The 21,141-nt window shown below is 46.3% G+C and overlaps 1 protein-coding gene across 1 annotated transcript; it reads right to left on the bottom strand.

Annotated features, from left to right (window-relative positions):
• Positions 1–1,941: 1,941 nt before the first annotated feature.
• FBXW4 (F-box and WD repeat domain containing 4) lies at positions 1,942–20,722 on the bottom strand (the record flags this gene model as incomplete). The annotated part of the gene is made up of 5 exons (XM_084265653.1): positions 20,395–20,722; positions 9,655–9,750; positions 7,128–7,313; positions 5,838–5,970; positions 1,942–2,040 (listed from the first exon to the last, which is right to left on the bottom strand). Exons 1-5 carry the CDS (start codon positions 20,658–20,660, stop codon positions 1,942–1,944), a joined length of 780 nt encoding a protein of 259 aa, XP_084121779.1. The 5' UTR covers positions 20,661–20,722.
• Positions 20,723–21,141: the final 419 nt, after the last annotated feature.

Here is a 21,141-nt window from a genome sequence, read left to right as displayed (position 1 = left end):
GGCACATCAACTGTTTAGGAGGAAGCAGAGGTTACAGGCCACGTTCGGCCTCGCTGAAGAACAAACGCATCCAAGCTCCAGCAAGAATGACGGGGCTGCAAGGGAGGAAAAGCTTCTCACACAGGTACATAGGGAATACGTACGGCTGAAATAGGGGCACTTGCAAATAAAGCAGAAACCACAGAGCTCTGCAACACAGACCTTGCTAGAAACCAGATATTACCTTTTTGATACTCACCCTCACTAGACAGCACGCAATACAACCTATTAGTGAAAAATTCATCTCCCCTGCCCCTTGCCCCGTCCCTCCCCCACCACATGCCCTCCTGCTCTGATCCTCTCTCTCCTAGGATGGCTGCGATTTGTTCTGCGAAGCGACAGGTTTATAGGTTAGCCGACACCTTCTCTCTGTGGAATTTTAATTAACTTCTCCCATCGTCAATATGTTAAGGAGCAGGGTTCCCATTATACGGGGTCAGCAGCGTGTTTCAGGCCCTGCTATATCAGCCGTCAAATTGAAGAATTAATGACGTGGCTAATTGGCTCTAATTCTCTATCCCCCCCCTCCCCAAAATATGGAGGGGTAAAGAGGGGGGGTGGTAGGGTGGGCTAGCAGAGGAAGCTGGTACAGTCCAGTCTCATAAAAGTGCACAGTGTAAGCCCACTTGTTCAAGGGGTAGCTGTTCCACTGCCTCCCATTTATCACTCTGCAGGGAGGAAAGGGGGGGTGGGGAGACAGTGGGTAAATATTGTGACAGAGAGTGTGCACAAGCGTGCACGCCAGGGAGAGGAACACTGTCCTGACAAGAGGCCACCTTAGTAGGTCATCACTTAGGAGTAGGAAGCAGCATGCCACTGGGCTCTAACCAGCCATGGTGCTAGAGCCAGAGCCTGTCTGATAGAAAAGGGACCCGTGCAGCACAGAAGACAGCAAAGGGCTTCAATCTAGCACGTTACAGCAGCATTAACACACATGGCACATCTTCAAAAACACCATCTCAAACACTCAGAGCAATGGGACAAGGTAACAGCAAAATTATAGTAGGCCTCAAGGGTCCTGTCCCTGACAATTCCATTAGCTCTATATCACTAAGTTTCTGCTGCCTGCAAAACAAACTTGAAAATCTAATGAGGACAGCAGTTGTAGGAAGTATTTTGGTTCTGCACAAGCCTAAAATTCACTAGTTGTTGCTGTCCATGTGATACTGCAACAGTTTATCTTCCCCTTTTCCTTGAGGGCAGAAGACCACTGCTGACCAGTGGAAGATTTCAAATAGTGAGAGTTTATTTTTTTTTTTTCAGATTTTCCCTTACTGAAGGAACAGCAACAATTTGAAAAAACACCCTGGAAGACTCTGGTGTAGGTACTACCTTTGCTTCCCATGCTGAAGCTGTATTTTTAGCATTACATCTGTACTAGAAGAATAGGGCTAAAGGCAGTAGAGGGTGGAAAACTTCATCCCTGAGCTTTGCTTTCATCTTTCCCATACAGCACTTTGAATTTACCGATAAAACAGAGCTCTTTAAGCACTGCACACAGCTCCAAGCTTTCTTTTTGGCTTGGCACCAGTTCTGCCAGAGAATGAGAATACAACTTGGTATCTTTTCAGTACAGAAGACTTCAAGAGGATCGAGCTCATTGCTTCTAATTAACAAGGTACAGCAAGTCAGAGTTTTCTCTGCAAGTGAGAGCAAACACGTCTCCCCATAGACAGTAAGAGGAACACAGGGCCATTTCTACAGCCTCTTTATGAGGCCACTCAGCTGTTCTAGGGAACAAAGACCACATGCTCTTCCCTGAGCTCCTGCTGCAGGCACAAGACCCTGAGCAGCCTCCATCCACATCAAATCCCTGAAGTGTCACGCTGGTGCCTTGGAGAGATTTGCGGACACACAGCCTTTACCTCTCTCTGTTGGAAATTGGGAATAAAGAGATCTCAGTTACCTTAATAATGGGCTGATAGCAATGGACCACACTCGATCCTCTGTCTGCACTGTATGGAGACACTGGCCAACTCTGCCCGCGGACAGGGACCAAACCTAAAGAGAGAGATGTATGTTATGCCACATCACCCAGAAAGGTGCAGAAAGTAGGATGCACACTGCTGACGTGCTGGAAGAGTTGCTGTGCTCACCTTCCCAGAGATCCTCTCCCTGAATTCCCATTACTTATTTTTGAGGAACGAAGCCTTCAATCACTGTCAGAAACAAGCACTCTGAGTTACACAAAGATTCAGCTTGTGAGCAACACCTTCCATCCCACTTCATCACAGGGAACAGAGAACACCCCCAACACCACACACTCTACAGGGATGCACTCAGCACATATTTCTCATCTTCTCTAGTTAAATAAACAAGTGGGATTTGTTGAAACCTCTACCATTCTCTTTAACAGTATGGGACAACTTTGTAGCATCCCTGGAAATTTTCCATTCATATTATCTGTAAAATTAATAGGTAACTATGCTGTAAAGTAGCTTGTTATAAAACTGTCCCCTTTCAGCCAAGTTTCTTAAGTGTACCCCAGGCCATTTTCAAACAGCCCCCCCTTGCTCACTGACAATGTAAGAGAATCTTTTCCCTCCCCCAGTGCATACATGCACGTTGCCTTCCCCCAGTTCACCACACACATCTCCCCCTTTGTTTCTGGGTCCTAATAAAGTCCCCCAGATTCTTGCTATGCTGGTCTCTGCTTGTGGTCCACACTTTCCCCACCTTGCCCTCATTCTTGGCCCACAGGACTCTAACCCCACCCCCCCACCCCAGTTCCCTGTAACCTACCCCCAATGTTTCACTTCAAGACTTCAAAGCTGGGAGTGCCCTATTTGTTTGTTTGTTGATAATGCCCAGGATTGCAGGCTATTCTTGTCAGCGGGGAATTTAGCACCTAGTGTCAGCAAAAGCAGCAGAAAAGCTTAACTCTTTTAAGGCATCCCTATCTTCTACAGGTTAAAAATATTGCTCAGAGCACACTATCTGGTGCCTATCACACAGGAATGTACATTAGCAGCTCTTCAGGGCTTAGTCCTAATCAACACTCAGCAGAGCCCTCAATAGCTTAGACACTTAGAGTCCCTTTAAAAGGCTGGTAGGGATTCCCTTCCACCCTCCAAGAGTCTCATTCAAGCAAACAAGGCAGTCTACAAAAGAGATGATAAAAAATAGGAGGTGAACATCTCTAGAGCCTCTGCTGTGGGGAGCACTGGGTGGGCAAGATCTCACACTAGCTCCAAGAAAAACAGCCTTAAATTCCCCTCTGGCCTTCTGGAATTTGTTCTCAAGGTCAGGGAGGTCTGTCCTCCAGCTGCCAGGGTAGCATCAAGAAGGCACTCTCCCAGAAAAAAAACGGTCCACAGCCCTGTTTAAATGCAAGACAAAACAGCACAGAATCATAAGGTTGGAAAATACCTTTAAAGATCATCAAGTCCAAACATTCCCATCCTAAGCTAAACCATATCCCTAAGTACCTCATCTACCCTTTTGTTTTAACACATCCAGGGAAGGTAACTCAACCACCTCCCTGGGCAGCCTGTTCCAGGCCCCAACTCTTTCAGTAAAAGTTTTTTTTCTAATATCTAATCTAAAGCTGCCCTGGCACAGCTTCATGCCATTTCCCCTTGTCCCATCACCTGTCACCTGACTGAAGGGACCATCGGCCCACATCTCTACAACCCCCCTTCAGGTAGTTGTAGGTGGTGTGAAGGTCTCCCTTCAGCCTCCTCTTCTCCAGGCTGAACACCCCCAGTTCCCTCAGCCACCCCTCATATGATTTGCCCTCCAGCCCTTTCACCAGCCTGGTTGCTCTTCTCTGGATTCGCTCAAGGACCTCAATGTCCTTCTTATGGTGGGGAGCCCAGAACTGGACACAGTACTCGAGATGTGGCCTCACCAATGTGGAATACAGGGGCACAATCACTTCCCTAGACCTACTGGCCACACTATTTTTTATACAAGCCAGGATGCCATTGGCCTTCCTGGCCACACTGCTGGCTCATATCCAGCCTGCAATCAACCAACACCCCCAGGTCCTTCTCTACCTGACAGCTCTCCAGCCAGTCTCCCCCAAGCCTGTAGCATTGCATGGGGTTGTTATGTCCCATGTGCAGCACTCTACACTTGGCCATGTTAAACTTCATCCCATTGGTCTCAGCCCATCGGTCCAGTCTGTTCAGATCCCTCTGAAGAGCCTCCCTACCCTCAGGCAGATCAACACTTCCTCCCAGTTTAGTGTCATCTGCAAACTTACTGAGGGAGCATTCAATCCCTTCATCAAGGTCATTGATAAAGATACTGAACAAAACTGGACCCAGGACTGAGCCCTGTGAGACACCACTTGTGACCAGCCTCCAGCTGGATTTGGTTCCATTCACCACCACCCTTTTGGGCCCACCCATCCAGCCAGTTTTTAACCCAGCTGAGGGTCCACCTGTCAAGGCCAGTGGCAGCCACTTCCTCAATCAGAATGATGTGAGAAATGGTGTCAAAGGCTTTACTGAAGTCCAGGTAGACCACATCCACAGCCTGCCCCTTGTCCATTAAGCGGGTCACCTTGCCATAGAAGGTGATCAGGTTAATTTGACAGGATCTACCTTTTGTAAACCCATGTTGGCTAGGCCTGATCCCCTGGCCATCACGCACGCACTGCATGTGCTGCTCAGCATCACAGCCTTACTCCCAAGAGGCAAGCAGCATCCCCAACAGTGCCCTTTGCACCTGAACACTGCTCTACATGGGAGCAATTTTACCCAGGAGTACACCCATACAGAGCGACCAACAAGAACAGATTGGGTCTGTCAGGCGGTTACCCATTGCTGCACACTTCCTATAAAACCTTGAAAGAGAATTTAAGTCTTTCCTTGCCCCAGCTTCCCCTCTTGCAAAACAGGATTAGCAGTTTTTCCTCTTACCTCCACTAAAGCTCTACTATATGCCACTGACCAAGAGTATCCATCAGCCTACCCTGAGCAACAGCCAAAGCTTTCAACATACAGCAAGCACCTCTAACAACAAAATGAGTGGTTGTGAAGATGCTGCAGGTGCTGCATCATGCCAGCAGGAGAAGGGTGAAACACCTACACAGCGTTTCCTAAACCAGAGCTGGTTACAGCTCAGGAAAGCAAACTCCCAGGTCCATGTAAGAACATAGCACTGCCTACCAGATCCAGGACAAAAATCAACAAGGTCCTTCCTCAAAAAAAAAAGTCAACATGACAGGATTCACTGATGCCAACTGGAAGAGAAAAATGGGACCTAACAGCATTCACAGTCTAACTTTGCTTCTAGTTTGCAAAACAAGACCCATAAAAAAATAATAGGAAAAAAACAACCCAAACAAACCCACAGCAAAACAACCAAAAAACCCCACCAAAACCCACATCAAATAAACCACAATCACACAGATTTGGAAAATACATCATGCTATGTCTTAAAGAGATCAAGTATACAACAGAGAGCACGTGAAGCAGCACTGCATCACAAAGCAAGGATGTGTTTAAGATAGATATGGCAAATTGCAGATTAACTGGCATAGATCTCCCCTACAGTTAAGACAGACATACAATGAAAACAGAAAAACATCAGCTGCCGCCTTCTGCGCTTCCTAGTTAAGCCAGCAGCTGATGTCATCAAGTACTGCCAAATTTCTTTCTTAAAAGCTTGGCATAGCAAGCATCTTTTCAGAGGCATGAGCCCATGCCAAGGTACCCTCCTGCAGACACTCATCCCACAGAAACACAAGACAGGGCTCACTACTGTTCTGCTGACAAACATTCATGGCACGAGACCTCTGAGGTCACCTCTGCAGCAGCACCTGCAGCTGCTGGAACATCACTGCTCACCTTTGCTGTCCTGTCCCGGGAGCCACTGACAATAAGGCCACCTTGGAAGTCCACACAGTTCACCTCCTGTTCATGTGCAGAGAACTTGAAGCTGTAGGAGCCACGGATCTTGTGAAGGACAATATTCCCATCTCTGAAAAACAAATCCCCAGGCAAGGAGTCTGTGCCAGCTGCATCTCTCCTGGCTGTGCACCTTCTGTTAGTGCTTAGGAGTGCCACAAAGGCCACAACTACTATCTCATGGGAGCTGAAGTTTACGCAGCACTGTTAACCCTCCACTCCTCACACATCACTTGTTCTCTTGTGATCCCACATCTGAGAAAGCCTGATATGCTGCACATGAAAATTTTCCTAGCTATCTTTCCACCCTCTACTTTGTATTAAGCTGCAGAAACTAGCAAAGCAGCCATTCCTCCTCCTACTGCTTTGAGCTTGCCAGAATCCTGGCTGGATGCTGAATGGCTGGACTAAGGGAACAAGTAAGAGGTCACTCCTATCCATGTCCAAGCCTCAGCTTTTCATTCACTTCAGAGCAGCTGTGCAGGGTATTGTGCTTTGAATTAGCTACAAGGACATTTAGACTTTTTTCAACTAATACAGTTACTGAAATTTTAAATGCATGCCTTGATTTCCACCTGGATTTTGGGTTACAGTTCACAGGGGGGAGTCAAGATATCCAAGGCAGACAGCCATGCTTGCATCTCCCAATTCTGTATTTAACAGCTGTGTATATTGATAGCTAAAACTTTATAAATAACAGTTCTCTCATTTGCTGTAAATGTAAAAGGCCAAACCAATGCAAAATTAATTGGAGAAGCGTGCGTGTGGTAGAATGCTTGGCAGTTTTTCCCTGTCCACAATTATATCAGTAGGTCTAATAAACTTACACTTGTCTCTAGAAAGCTTTATGTACCACCACGGTCCCACTTAACCAGTAGTCTTGAGTATCAGAACGCAAACTAGCTACCCTGACTCTGACAGGGAACAAAGTGAAAATGCCTGATCAAGTCAATCCTGATTCAACAATCCTGTGAACTTGCACACAAGTTCAAAGGAGAAAAGTACACTTCATAAGGTCAACAGCATGAGACTCAGCTCCTGTGTTACTGCAGCAGCAGCTTTTTCAGGACAGAACCAAATCACAAGAAAGGAAGCAGCAGCTGTTGGACACAGCCATGCACCAGGACACTGCCATAGCAAGATTGACCCCTCTGCTCTGCACTGGAGTCGTGCACAATCTTTCCAAACACACTACCACACTCCAGGGGATCCTTCACTCGCCCAACTTACCCCCCTCCGCTGACGATGTGGGAGTTGACAAGAACAAAGCGACATACGTCCTCCTGGTGGCCAGAGAAGATAGCTTGAGGGTGGCGCTGCAAACCTGTACTGCCCGGGCAGACGCGGTAGGCCTGGATGTTCTCTGCTTGAGACAGGTAGAGATACTCGCCATCCAGCTCCATCCAGGGCATCAAACTGCAAACAGATGTCAGGTTGGGGGTGCAAGGGGACAAGAAAACAGAACAAAACAAACTCACACAAAGAAAAAGCATAACAAAGATTGCATATGTAAGCATATCAACAATAGCAAATGCCCACTCAAGAGGACAGTAAAGTTGGAGCTGCTGGTCACATGCAAAAGCTGGGCTTAATATAGCAGCACAGTCAAGTGAAGCTTCTCCAGCAACACACAAAGCAGATCACATTGCTGGCATTTTTCTAACCAAGAGCTGAGGGAAAGGAAGCATCGAATCTCTGGAAGAGAAGATGGCCAAGAGTCTGGTGAGTTTAGACAGGAAATACTTAAGGCTCCCTGACCCCTCTTCACACGCCCTGTACTTTTTAAGAAACTGGACTATCAGTCATTTGCAAGCTGTGCTGAGCATTTCTAACAGAGCCTTTTAACGTGAGGATCTTGGTGCAGTTAGCCCTGATCCTGCACATTATTTGCTGATGCCCAGCAGAGACCACAAAGCTGCCACTGTTTCACATGTGTCTGAGCACAGGAACAGGTCATGTCAAATAACCCAGGTCTTCCTACAGACAAAGTCCTCCACCTCCCGCATTCTCAGCATGTTAATACATAAAGCAGCAGGAGAAGCCTGAGGCTTTCCACTAATTTTGTGCTCATCAGATAGAGGATGTATTCTACATTCACACCTCTTCCACTGCTGAGCCAAAAGCAATTGCAGAGCAACCTCTCGATTTCTATTGCCCATCTTCCAGAAAAGCCCATACACCCCTTGCTATCTGTGGCAACTTCCTACACATAGATTCGAGGCTCAAGAGCAGCCATTCAGTTTTCAAACTATTCAGGTACAAACTGTCTGGAGAACAGGGGAACTCATCATAAAAGCCCATCTCCTCCTTTTCTGCTGACGATTCACCCTCAGAGGTCATGATTTGCTGTGTCAGCAGAAACATTTCACATAGCCACACCTCATAACTTCGCAGCAGGGGTGGTGGGGATGAGACGACTAGAAACAAGCAAGAGGCCAGGATTGCTTATGAGGTAGAAAGTTCCTGTTTGCCTGCATTCATCTTCAGGCTTTTAGTGACATGGACAAAGCACTTGAACATAGGTTATAATGTTAATTTGAGAGGATCATATGCATGGAAAAAGTGCATGGCATCTTTGGAGCCACAGCTTTGGATTTAGGTGGACTTTGATTTCCCTTTCCTTCCTCCACTCCTACGCAGTCCTCAAAGCAAGTGAATATCCAGCCTACCTAGACTACAGCTAGTTTCTGTGGCTCTCCTCCTGCTGCAGTTTAGCTTTTTACCTTTTCTATGGCTTTTTCATAAGGACAAGTAACAAATTTGAAACAGGATAAATTAAAATTAGAGGATGCAGTTTGGATGGTGGCCTCATTAAATCAGTCCTTGCCTTTTCACTTGGGAAGCTGGTTTAGTAATGATCTCTAACATCCACAGAGCTTGTCTTCACAGATGGTCACAAGCACTTCAAAGGCAGGTATACAACCTGCATCAAAAACCACTCTGCTCATTAGAGCTGTTCCCAGGACTGTAGGCAAGCAGTGGCACATTATCCATCACTTCAATCTAGACAGCACAAAAAGAGGCATGAAAGCTCAGTAGCAGGTCCATGTTCTTCAGTGTCTAACAAAACATAGTCTTTCTCATTTCTCCTTCTGTCTGATAATGTAAAGGCTGAAAATGTAGATGTGCTGTTCAAACCAGAGACCTACCTTATGATTTGCTTTGAAAGCTAAGCAAGAATTTAACAACAACCTCCTCTCATTAATGTAAAATATGGTGGGGTTTGGGGTACTTTGGGGTTTTTTTAAGTGAAGGAGGGAAGCATAAGGCACGAGAATTAAGAAGCACAAGGAAGAAGAATGGCAATTAGCATTTTAGTTTGGTACATCCAAGTCAGGTGCCAGGATAAAGTGGCAGACACAAACCAAGCATTTTGAGGGGACATGTAAGCTCATGTTCATTATGAGAGCAGCACAGAAAATGGCTCGTGGTATGCAGCAACGGATGGGAACATAACAGTTTGAAGTCTGTTGTAAAGATTCCTAAATCCCACTAGAACTGCATAGACCAGAACAATGCCATATTCAAGCTCTTAGTAAGAGAGGAGCTCTCAACAGAGACTGAATCTCTACATCTTGCAGCTCCAGTTACCCAGCATTCAGCTAGCCAGCAACATCCAAAATAGGCCAGCAGTATCACTTGTAAGACCCCGTGGATCACAAGCAATTGGGAACATCTCATTTCAGGGAACAGACACGAGCCCAAAGCCCCACGACAACTAACACAAGACAAAATAGAAGAGAAGAGAGCCACTTGCTTGCATTTCCATTTCAGGACCGTCTCCCTCTGGCAGCGTCCGTGCCTCCAGTTCCGAGATACTTTCACCCTTTCCTTCACTGGGATGCCAGCCGCTCTGCAAACAAAGGAAGAGAGATGAGATGAGATCATCAACCAGGACCAACATCATACAGACAACTAACTCAATCTGGTCACAGGTATGCTCTCATTCTGGCTCCACAAACAATGAACTGGCAAGCACTGATGGTGCCTGAGCCACACTAGAGCAAGCACAGTCATGAGAGTTGACAAGAAAGGAGCCCTGAGCAGACTGGATGCTTATCAGCAGAGAAGCCATCCCCAATGATCATCGGTGTACAAACCTTAAATTTGATCAAGACCCAGTCTAGTACACTGAATGCAACACCAATTCAGACAAAACATAATCAAACCAAGAATGACATGGAAAGAAACTACCAGAACAGAGTACATTGCCCATCTAATAGCGACTAAAGAAAGCCGTAAAACAAAGATGAAACAAGAACAGAAGGAGGAAACAGTCAGGAGAACACTGAAACTAGAAGCCAGAAGAGAGTGTCTAGCCAGAAGACTATTAAAGAAAGTGCTCCAGTCATGTCTGACAATCACATAACCAGATACAAAAATAAGAAATCAAGATATGTTCAAACTAAAAATAGAATTCATTCATATAACCACCAAATGCACACGTGCCCTAAGATAGCCTGTCTTTTGCAGCAGCTCACCAAAGGATAAAGAATTCCACCACATCACTAGAAAATTCTCTACTTACAGTCAAAGCTACTAGAAGAGAGACTGCAGTTCATAAGTAGTTGTTGGGATACAAATCAAAGTTATTGAGATGAGGTAAGACAAGCCAAGATAAACATGGCTCAAGAGGTGACAAAAGGTAGGTACCACAGAGACCTGGGACCAAGGTCTCTTTAGAGTCTACATGAACATACCCAGTTCAAGCAGCTGTTCAACATCTGGTTTGCTTTCATGATTCAGAATTGATTAAAGACATGGGAAAAGGCAAACTTAGCTCCCATTTTTCTCATATCAAACTTAATTATTCAATATCCTTGGTGGAGCTGCTTAGGTAGAAAAAGATTAGAAAAATATAAATATGAAGAAACTCCTTAAGTTATCCTTTATAACAAGGGGTTGTGAACCACTTACAAGACTGCATTCCCCTTCCATGTATTTCTTAGCAGCCAGTGTTCCCAGATGTACAGGGTGAAGGGAAGATCCCCACGAGATAGGGACTGGTTCTCAGTCATAGCCAGTTCCCTCCTCCCATCCCTTCCACGCCCTCAACCCCACTTCCCAAAAGTGGGAATTTTTGCGTACCTGTCATTTTTACAACAAAGATTAGCTTCCTGGAAATAAATATCTCCTGAGGTTGTTAATGGGTGTAGGAATCTCTAACCTGGCCCTGGGGCCTGGCCGGAATCTTATTTTCCCAGCCTTCGTTCCATAGCCTCAGGCTCCTACTTTTCTGCTCACCCTTCCCTCCCCTTCTCTCTGTTTTCCGGCACTTAGTCACCATTATAATTTGACTGCATTCCTGGGCATGTGACCCATTTTAAACAAAAACAGAAACCTTGCACAAAAAAGCTTTTCTGTCACTAGAAAGCTTTGCAACTCTAAGTTTATGATCAGTACAGCCACGCCAAGTACAACTGAATTTAGGAAGATAGAAGCTCTTCATTTTCTCCCAGCTCTTTAAAAAAATAAAAAACCCAACTCTATAGTTAGCCTAGGCTGCAAGAAAAGGAATTCCATTTTTAAAAAGAGCTCTTGCAGAACCTCGTGGGGCCAGATAGCGTCTGGGATGAGGAATGCACAGCACTGAAAAGTCAGGTCAGGTCCAGCAGCCTCCTCACCGCTTATTACTCTCCCAGACAGAGTTCAGACTCTCCGCCTACATCCAGTTCCATTCATTACTCCAAAACACTTCTCCTCCCCACACTCAGCCCTCAGTTAAGTTCTCCCCACGTGCAGATTTTAAGTCACCAGCCTGCACAGTGATGGAAAACGCACTCACGCCACAACCCCCTCCCAACATGTACTGGCCCAACCAGACATCCTGAGCTCAACTACTAAGACTAGATGTAATTTCCAAGGCTCTGAAAAAGGTGAATTTGAGGTCAAAAAAGAAGCCTCCCTCTTATGATGCTGGCCACTTCTCTACTTGGCAGGGGGGAAGCCCTGATCTTCCTGCTGCTGAAAGAGGAATTTCAGAAGAGGGTCACACATTGGCTTGGCCCACAGTACCAGCTCACCACTGCAGTTACTCCTGTAACAGACACCCAGTTCATTCACACAGATCAACAGTTCCTGTCGGGAAGGGGAGAAGGTTGGGTGGGAAGGACTACGTAGGGAATGCCTGGTGGGGTTTTGGGGGGTTGGTTTGTTTCACTGTTAATAGATAAATTGTTGATCCACGCTGCCTCCTCAGTAGAGCAATTCGGGATACATCTAATTTATACACATCTTAGAAGCATATATCTTTGATTTCCCAGACGTTTTATTTATTCAAAATAAAGGCAAGAAAGGAGACAGTATATGGAGGCCATGAGAAAGGGGATGAAGAAATTGGATAGATACTTGCCTCCTGTTTGCAAATACCAAGCAGCAGAGACTGAACTGCAGTGATTTTCAAATGTTGGTGAGAGATATTTGATCCCCTATACCAGAAAAGAAGTTAACTCAAGCCTGTAATGTAATCAAGTGCTGAGATATAATTTGACAATTGCCCAAAAAAAGCTTCCAGAATGCATCAAAAAAGGTGGTGAGCATCACTGCAATGCATAAAAGCAGTTCTCAAGTCTTAGAAAGGCGAAAAAGGCATCACTGTACAAACTTAGTTTGAGAAAAAAGGTCATCTTGCCTCAATCATGATCAATACACTTTCTATAGGTGCAAATCTTTTAAGATTTGTTCCATGATCACCTGAGACAATCAACAGACATCACACATCTATCCTGAATAGTTGATTTAACCAAGTACCTCCCACTTCAGCAACTGGATTGAATAGCCAAAGATTCAAGTGACTAACCCGCCTTTTGAAGACAAATGCTGTCTAAAACGCTGTGGAAGGATCACTATCCACTAGCCAATGAATACCTTGACCTTTCTTAGTATGTAATCCAGCAAAATACTAAACTAGACACTTAAAATTCAGTACACGGTTAAATGCTCTGGGAAATCAAGATCTTGGCATTCATGTTCTCAGAGAAGCCACCCAACAGTGAACTCTGGGACTGCTGAAGGCTGACTCACTCAGGAAGGACTGCTATTTTTACCAGGACCTACGCAGCCATGTATCAGAAGTCAACTGAAGTACAGCTCAACATCCTAGAAGGATGGCAGAAAAAAGTGGATAAAGGAACTAGTAAATACTGAACATAAGTCAGTGCAATTTAAGCAAAATGTCCTCAAAGCTCACAATTATCAGCACCTTGTAAAGTTCCATGATCCACAACATACAAGGCTACCTTTATTATTAGTTAATTAATCCAAAAAGCACTCTACCAGGGTCCCAAACCGTAAAGTGCAACACGTGACATGAGCTAATGCACGTTTCCAATTGCACGCACTCCTGATGGAAGTTCCCTTTACAAAGACTTTGTTGCACTAAGAAAGAGAAGCTGAACATTCCTTACAGACTGAGAGCACCCCAGGATAAAAGCAACCCACTATAAAAGGCTTTTCATTTCCCTGTTCCTACCTCACTCCACCCTACAAAAAAGGTTAAAGTATTTTTCTCAAATTATGGATTTCCTCCCTGTCTTGGCAGAGCTACCAAAAGAAATATAATATTCCTTCTGGAGCTCACTTCTCAGCTGCTGAAGTAAGAGACTGGGACTATCCCCCCACAACACTGCTGACCCAGGTGACCTAAGCCACCATGGCAGTTGCTGGCCAGGGCCCCAAAAAGAAAGCACAGAAAGAAGGAATCCCTCAGACAGAGACTAAGCACGTGCCCTCCTAAAGCTTCACCTCCAACAGTTTTTTGCCTTCAAAGATACCCTCCCCAGCCAAAGTCCTTTGCCACCAGAAATGGTATTTCTGCAATAGCAAGAGCTTCTGTGCCTTCCTGCATCCCAGTGAAACTTCTACCCACCGTCTACAATTTCAGCATGTGCCAAAACAACAGTGCCTGCAACAACATATACTGTGTTACAGAAGATAAAACCAACATGTCACACCGTGTATTTTCCCAGCTGCATGGGGCATCCTAACACACCAAAGTCTTTCCCAGTTCGCTACATTTTAAGTACTGTAGAGCTCATCTGGAAAGGCAAGTCTGCAGAGACCTGCTGAGACCAAATCTCTTCTGTGGACACAATCTGCTGTCTGCACAAAAGCTGACACCAGCCTGCCTCAGGCCTGACTGGAAGGGTCATACCGAGGAACCAATAGGTCACCGCAGCTAAGCCCCACTTTCAACCTTGGCCCTGTGGCAGGGATGGCTCACACAGGGACCAACTGCGCTTATTTGTGTAATGGGGACACACCTGTTGAGTGGCAGGGTCTCGGTGCAGTTACAAGTCACAGGCCACCAACAGACAGTCGAGAGGGAAAAGCTATTTATGTCAGGAGCTCCTGTTGCTGTCCTCAAGTCAGACGGCTTTCAGAACGTCTCTTCCAGGACAAAAATTCCACCTGAATTCCTTTAGCTCATGACCCTATTTTAGCTTTGTGCCAGGTTCAGTCTGTCTTCTGCACAACCCCCTTCTTATGTGACATGGGTTCAAATGTCTCTGAGATGGAATGACCTCTGCAGACCATCCTCTTGCAAAGGAGGCTGTTCCTGCCTCCTTTGGTGTATCTGTGTTATCTCGGTCAGACGTTACCAGGCTGTGCACATTTATCTCTCTACCTCACAGCTCTCCTGAATGATTCACCTGGATGAAGAAGCCACAGACTCTACTAGAGCAAGAGCTGCAGGCACATTTCTGTACACACAGGAAAGACACACCTTCACACAGACATCCCAAAACACCATCCACAGCAAGACTAAACACTCCTTCTCCAGATTTCTTGCAGGCCCCTTTAGGTACTGGAAGGTGCTATAAGGTGTCCCCAGAAAAGCCTTCTCTTCTCTAGGCTGAACAAGCCCAACTCTTACAGCCTGTCCTCATTGGAGAGGTGCTTCAGGCCCCTGATCATCTTTGTGGCCTCCTCTAGACTCACTCCAATAGTTCCATGTCCTTCTTACATTGGAGGCCCTAGAGCTGGACACAGTACTGCAGGTAGGGTCTCAGGAGAGTGGAGTGGAGAGGCATAATCCTCCCTCGACCTGCTAGTCACTCTTCTTCTGATATGGCCCAGGATACGGTTCGCTTTCTGGGCTGCAAGTGCACATTGCCAGGTCACGTATATTCTGATTTGAAAGAGCAGACTGACAGGGTAGTATTTGACTAGACTGAAATAACACCTAGGCAGTTCATTTATGCAGGCTGCAAGGATAATAGCAATGGGCACAGCATATGGTTTTTAAGCCCTGAACTAGATAAAATCCTTGTTCCACTTTGAACTCATGAATATTTTGAAGGGAGGGTAGGTATGCCTGAGAAAAACCTCTTACAGTTTCACATTCCCAAAGAAGCAGTTTTGATATTGTGGATCTGTCCTGGCAGTTCTGTCCTGCTCAGAACTTACAGCTTAAGTCAGAAATAGGAGTTTCTAAAAACAACTGACTTACCCAGCACAAAGCAATAGCTGTTTGCTCTCTTCCAGGCTTTTACCATTATTGCAATATTCTCCCCAGAGTATTCTCCTCTGCCTAATCTGCACCAGTTCATTGCCTACTTTGTTTCTGACTTAAAGTAATGAAACTTCGATAAAACAAGTTTTAAAAGATGTAGGAAACTGAAGCAGCTTTACAGGCATTCACACTTCCTCCCACTCCAGTTCAGAAGGCAGAAGTCTCCTATGATTGCTGCAGTTTGCATTTGGATTTGACATGCACAGATTGGCCATTTCCTGCTCCTGCAGGTGTATATGTTTTTCCAAGATCTGGAGAAAACACAACTTTTATTAACTCACAGAAATGCTTACACAAGCACTTAAATACGCGAGGAAAATAAATTCATCCATTAAATCATCTTTTTCTCTGAACCCAAGAATATACCATGGGCAAGGCAGAAAAGGAGACAGGAAGAAGCAAAACATGCCGTGGAACACTTCTATGTTTTGACAACAGCTATTAATATATTACAAAAGAGCACATCCTCAAGCTGTTTAGGTTACAACTTCTAACTTGCCCTCTAAAATTCCTTCATAACAGAGAGGAAATAAGTTTAGCCCAGTTGCAACTTTATTCCTTTCTTCCATGCTTTAAATAAAGAGCCACCTTGCAATGAGCTCTCCGATTTCTCCAGTCCAAGGTGGTCCAGCAGGCAGGCACTGGACAAGGGCTTTAAGCACACTCTGCTATTCCTAGCTCTGACACTGACCTGCTGCACAGAGGGCAGATTGGTTGACACCTCCATGCCTCTGCTTGCCCTCCCAGTCCTTGTTTACCTTGGCTATTTAGGCAGCAAGCTCATCAAGGCGGACACTGCTCTTGCTGGGCCTGTACAACAGCTGGCTAAACAGACACAGGCTACCAGACACAACTGTAATATCACTACACTCACCAAAAACCCCAGAGGCTTCGTGCTACTGCTCAACTACAGTTTAGCTGCAGAAAGTATTCTTAAGCCTTTTCTGTGATATGCTGCCATGTACTTCTGGAACAAAAATGCTCTGTTCAGCTTATGTCATGAAGACAGGGCTCAACTCTTGCTTCAGCAGCTCCTATGACTGAGCAAAGCAAAAAGTCTTCACCACAGGGACTATCTTTTTACCATCTTCATGACACAGTCATGTTGTAGCATAGGTTATGCATGAAATTAACACAACTATACAGAACAAGTGCCAGCCTGACACAGACAGGCTTGCAGGACAGGTGCCAAGAAACACATCCATCTAAACCCACTGCTTACTTCCACAGTAGTGACACAGTATTTATTAAATATTTACTAGCTGCTGATGGAAGAAGAAACAGCACATTTTGAACACTAAGAATGCGTTTTAAGAATCCTTCCAAGTCAGGCCCTGCTACCCCTCACAGACATATGTAACTCACCCTGATGTGAGCCTAGTGATTTCTCCCCTGCCCCAAGGAATGGGGTTTACAACACTGCTCAGAGCAAGCTTCCTCCTCCTCCTCCTTCTGCACGTGCATGATTGAATCGATACCTTAAATCCTTAACTTTGCTTACATCTGCAGCTCCTGATTAGCTGTAGAAAGGGCAAATATGAGAGACTGTCAAAGTTGTGAATATGCCTTTCAGCATAACAGCTACCGTGTTCCTTTGACAACATTAGCAAATCAATTTTAAGCCTAATTAAGTGTCCTGAGATAACCACAGGTCCCCATTTTTAAAGGTACACAGTCAGGATAAGAAGATGATAGTTTAAAAAAAAAAATTGTTTCAGGAATGCTGGTTTCTCTTTACGACACAGCTAGTGTTCTGCAACCAGAGTCTTCTATTTCAGCATAAAGAAGTTTTTATTAGCAAGTTGAGGGTGCAAACTGTTGTTTGACACACAAACAAAAGCCTGTTCCCTCTGATCTTCTTGTTACTGTTATCTGAAGATATACCTAACAGAAACAACATTTTAAAGAAATGGTGTCATTTTAAAGTTAATCACCCTTTTAAAAAATGGGGAAGTGGGGGCGGGTAAGATAGTTTCACAGCTATCTTACACTCTAAGCTCAAATTTATCTCTCTTTACAAAGCATTAACAGATGGCTTATCAAAAGTCATTTAACAGCAGAAGTGATCAAACTATTCCGAGATGAGTTTTTTTGTTTTAAACAGTAAATAGTCCCTAGACTAGTTTTTAACTTATGCCAGCCTCCCAGGGACCATCAGTTTAAGATCTAATGTCAGAAACATGCACATGATTTCATTAAGTACATTTACCATAAACGGTTCCAGCCTTTGCTTTCTCAATTGCAGACAGTATTGCACAAAAACCTCCTAAAAGCAAAAACCAATGTTCACTGCATGGAATCTTATCCAGAATGTGCAACAAATGCTTCAGCTCTTGTGCAAGTCAAACTAAGCTTGACAAGCTCAAGATTTACTTTCTATCACTAAGACAGCACAGTTATCAAGAATGTCCAGCTATCCATCATCTTCATCACCATTCACCACCATCACTGGTAGTATTTTAGCTTAATTATCTTCTCAGCTCCAGTCTAACCTTCAATGAGGAACCTACCAGGTTCCTCCTTAGAACTGCCAACCAGAAGAAAGATCACGTGCCCAAAAGCATCTCAACAGCCTCCCGAACTTTTATCCATTAGTCAAAGTACAAGCTCTCTCTGCAAATCTTACTCCAATTTGCAGAGAGAGGTTGTACTTTGTTTGACTAAAACAAATTGCAAGAGCAGCAATTTTGGAGATTGCTCCTGGAGATATGCATGAGGAGCAAGTGGTATGAAAGGGACATGGCCATCTAAAACCCTCAAGCTACCAGAGAGACTATTAAACTCTCCTTCAGCTAAGTACAAGTTTTACAGTTGTACCACAACTTAACACACACATTCACACTGGTTCTTCTGGAGATGCAGAGATACTGCTGTACTGAGATGTGTCTTTTATCTGTTGCCACAACTGTCCACCCTACTGGAGCAAACTCCTGCAACTGCTCCCAAATCTGCACACGGGGAAAACAAGTACTTGGATTTCAGGTATTGTCTGTAAGATCGGGCATGTTATTTGAAAGAACTGAAGACTGTCTGAGCCCTCCATGAAGTTAAAAGTAATTAGTGGATTCATCCTCCAAATATACCTCAAAGTTCCTGCATGAACAGCTTGTAATGTCACTTGGTGTGCTACCCATGACTGAACTCCTTAGGACCAGGGCAGTGCTGACCAATGCTAAAAGGAGTGCTCAGTACTACAGTTGTTTAAAGAAAACTTGAAAATAGGACTCAGCACAAAAGCACATCCTAGAATTACTAAAAAAACCTGTTCATAACAAATCTAACAGCACTGAAATCCCTGGGAGCTTATGATACTCAAGCAGCCTTCCCTTCACTTAAACACTCTGACCTAGCAAACCTCTTCTGTAGCTGTTTATAGACCTGCATTCCTCAGCAGGGGGAAGTGGTGGTCCTTACATACGCTGCACCTGCTCTGCTGTACACCTGATCTCTCCTGCAACTGAAGGAGCATAGTATCACCTTATTCTTAATGAAAAATACAGAATTTCATTTCCTCAGGAGACTAAACCATATATCACAGCAGACACAAGTACAATGCACAGCCATTCTGCAGCACTTATTCCTCATGGCTTCCAGCAGAACTGTGCTTAACTTTCAAGTTCTGAAGACTGGATGGGTTGAGGCACTGCCCTAGAAACCCAGTGCAAGGATTTTCAGCACCACCTGCTCCTGGCAGCAGAAGCCATAATTGTTTCTCTAAAGTCTGTGCTATTTACAAGATAGTAAAATAGGCCTCAAAAACCTGACATCCCTTCTTTTGATTTATGTCAGAGTCACTGGATGACAAAAAAGATCCTGGGCTGACAGCTAAAGGGAAACTATAGGAAGGGATTCATAGATCCTAAGAACATAAACTTTGTCAAGGAAATCCTTTAAGTAGCAAGGAAAGCCCATAACGCATGGCTGCCTTCAAGTGGTATTTCGTATGCTAGCAAATTTGAGAGAGGAAAGGCAAGGCAATTTGCACAGCCCAGCCAAGGCCCAGGCCCCAAAAACACTTAATCTATGCAAGTGTCATACAGTCGTACACAGCAAAGGCAAGAGGCCTCAAACTGGCACTTTGCCCAAGATGTGCTGTTGCACTGGGTGGGTGTGTCCCAAAACAAAACAAAAACCCTATCCCTAAAACTTTTAAAACCCAGAAGCCACGAAGAGTCCAAGAGTCGCTTGCTCTATGACAGCCATCACCAGCTATACCGGATTCTCTTGCTCACGGAGCAGCTTGCTAAGAAACATGTTCCTGGGAGCCCCCAACACGAGGCTCTTGCACCTCATAAGGTACATCCAGCCTTTCCCCAAGACACCATCCAGGCCTCAGGCCCTTGCAGGTTCTTCTCCAAGGAATCTTCAGGACCAGGGCAGGGGCTGCTGCTCAGAAACAGGGAGGGAGTAAAGTCACCCCAGCTGCACAACATGGCTATGTCTGTTTCCCCACACTCCCACCTCCTTTAAGTCCCCGACCCTACGTGTTTTAGTTCGGAGGAATTTGAGGGCCCGAACTGGTCTGGAGAGGGCCGCAGGCAACTTGAGGGCCACCCGCACGGGGTCTGGAGCTGAGGGGGCCCGGGAAAACGCCGCCACGCTCGCCCACTTCCTCGAGGGAACGAGAAGCGCCTCCCCACAAACCCCCAGCCCCTTGGGTAGAGCCGGGATCAGGCCCCACCGCCCCGGGCCGCCACACGCGGTCCCTCCCCCACCGGGGGCGGCCCCACTACGGGCCAGGCGCTACGGCCCTTCCCCTGCCCTCGCCACCTCTCTCAGTGCAAACGAAAGACGGCGCAGCCGCGCTTCAAGAATAACCCCCCCTTCCCTCCGCCCCCTCACGGCAGCGGGGAGCCCCCCTTAGCGACTACGCCAAGAGCGCAGAACGCCCCTTAGCAACCAGCTAGGCCGCAGCATCCCCGGCCTTTCCCAGCCGCCGCAGCCGCCTCCCCCCCGCCCTTCCGCCGGGAAGGCCGCGCTTACAGGTCGGTGCCGAGCTGGGTGAAGCCGGAGTTGAGGCAGCCACGGGCTATGCGCCTCCAGAGGAGATCGCGGCTACTCAGGAAGCGCAGGCGGCGGCAGACCTGGCCCAGGCGGCCCAAGGCCTGCACGTCCAGGTAGGAGCAGATGAGGAGCAGCAGCTCCTCGGGTAAGGCCCAGAGCGGGGAGGGAAGGGAGGAGAAGGGGGGGGAGGCGGCCCGGGATCCCCCCTCCGCCTGGGGGGATCGGGGGCTGCCCTTCCTCCCCATGGAGCAGCAGCTCCTGCCCCTCCTCCCCGGGAGCCGGAGCTGCTGCTGCCCGGGGGAGGCCAAGCCATGGACGGGGGCAGCCGCTCCCCAGTCACATGGGGCAGGAGCCGCTGCTTGTCACTCCCCCCCCTCCGGGGGAGGAGGCGGCTACCGGGGCAGGAGGGGGCACGGGGCCACCGAGCCCACCCTCGTTAGCGAATTAATTCATTAACAGGAGCTACTGGGGCTCCCCCTACGCAACAATCTCCCACCACCACGTCCCGGCACACGGAGCCATATTCTTCGGGGCTGGTATTACTAACATCACCTGATCCACGTATTCATTAATAGTGTGAATAATTAATGGTGGGGATGGTGATCCCAGGTAACCAGAGCATCTGCTCCACCACCTGGAGCAATCCCAGCTAGGCACTGCACCCCTGCAAAGGAAGGCGAACAGCACGGTGATTAATGGTCATTAATTATCCTTGAGCAGGGTCAG

The sequence above is a fragment of the Gallinula chloropus genome (genome assembly GCF_964237585.1).
Source record: "Gallinula chloropus genome assembly, chromosome: 5".
In the NCBI taxonomy this organism is placed as follows: domain Eukaryota; kingdom Metazoa; phylum Chordata; class Aves; order Gruiformes; family Rallidae; genus Gallinula; species Gallinula chloropus.
Note: the sequence above shows the minus strand (reverse complement) of the source record. Positions and strands in the feature narration are given on the sequence as shown.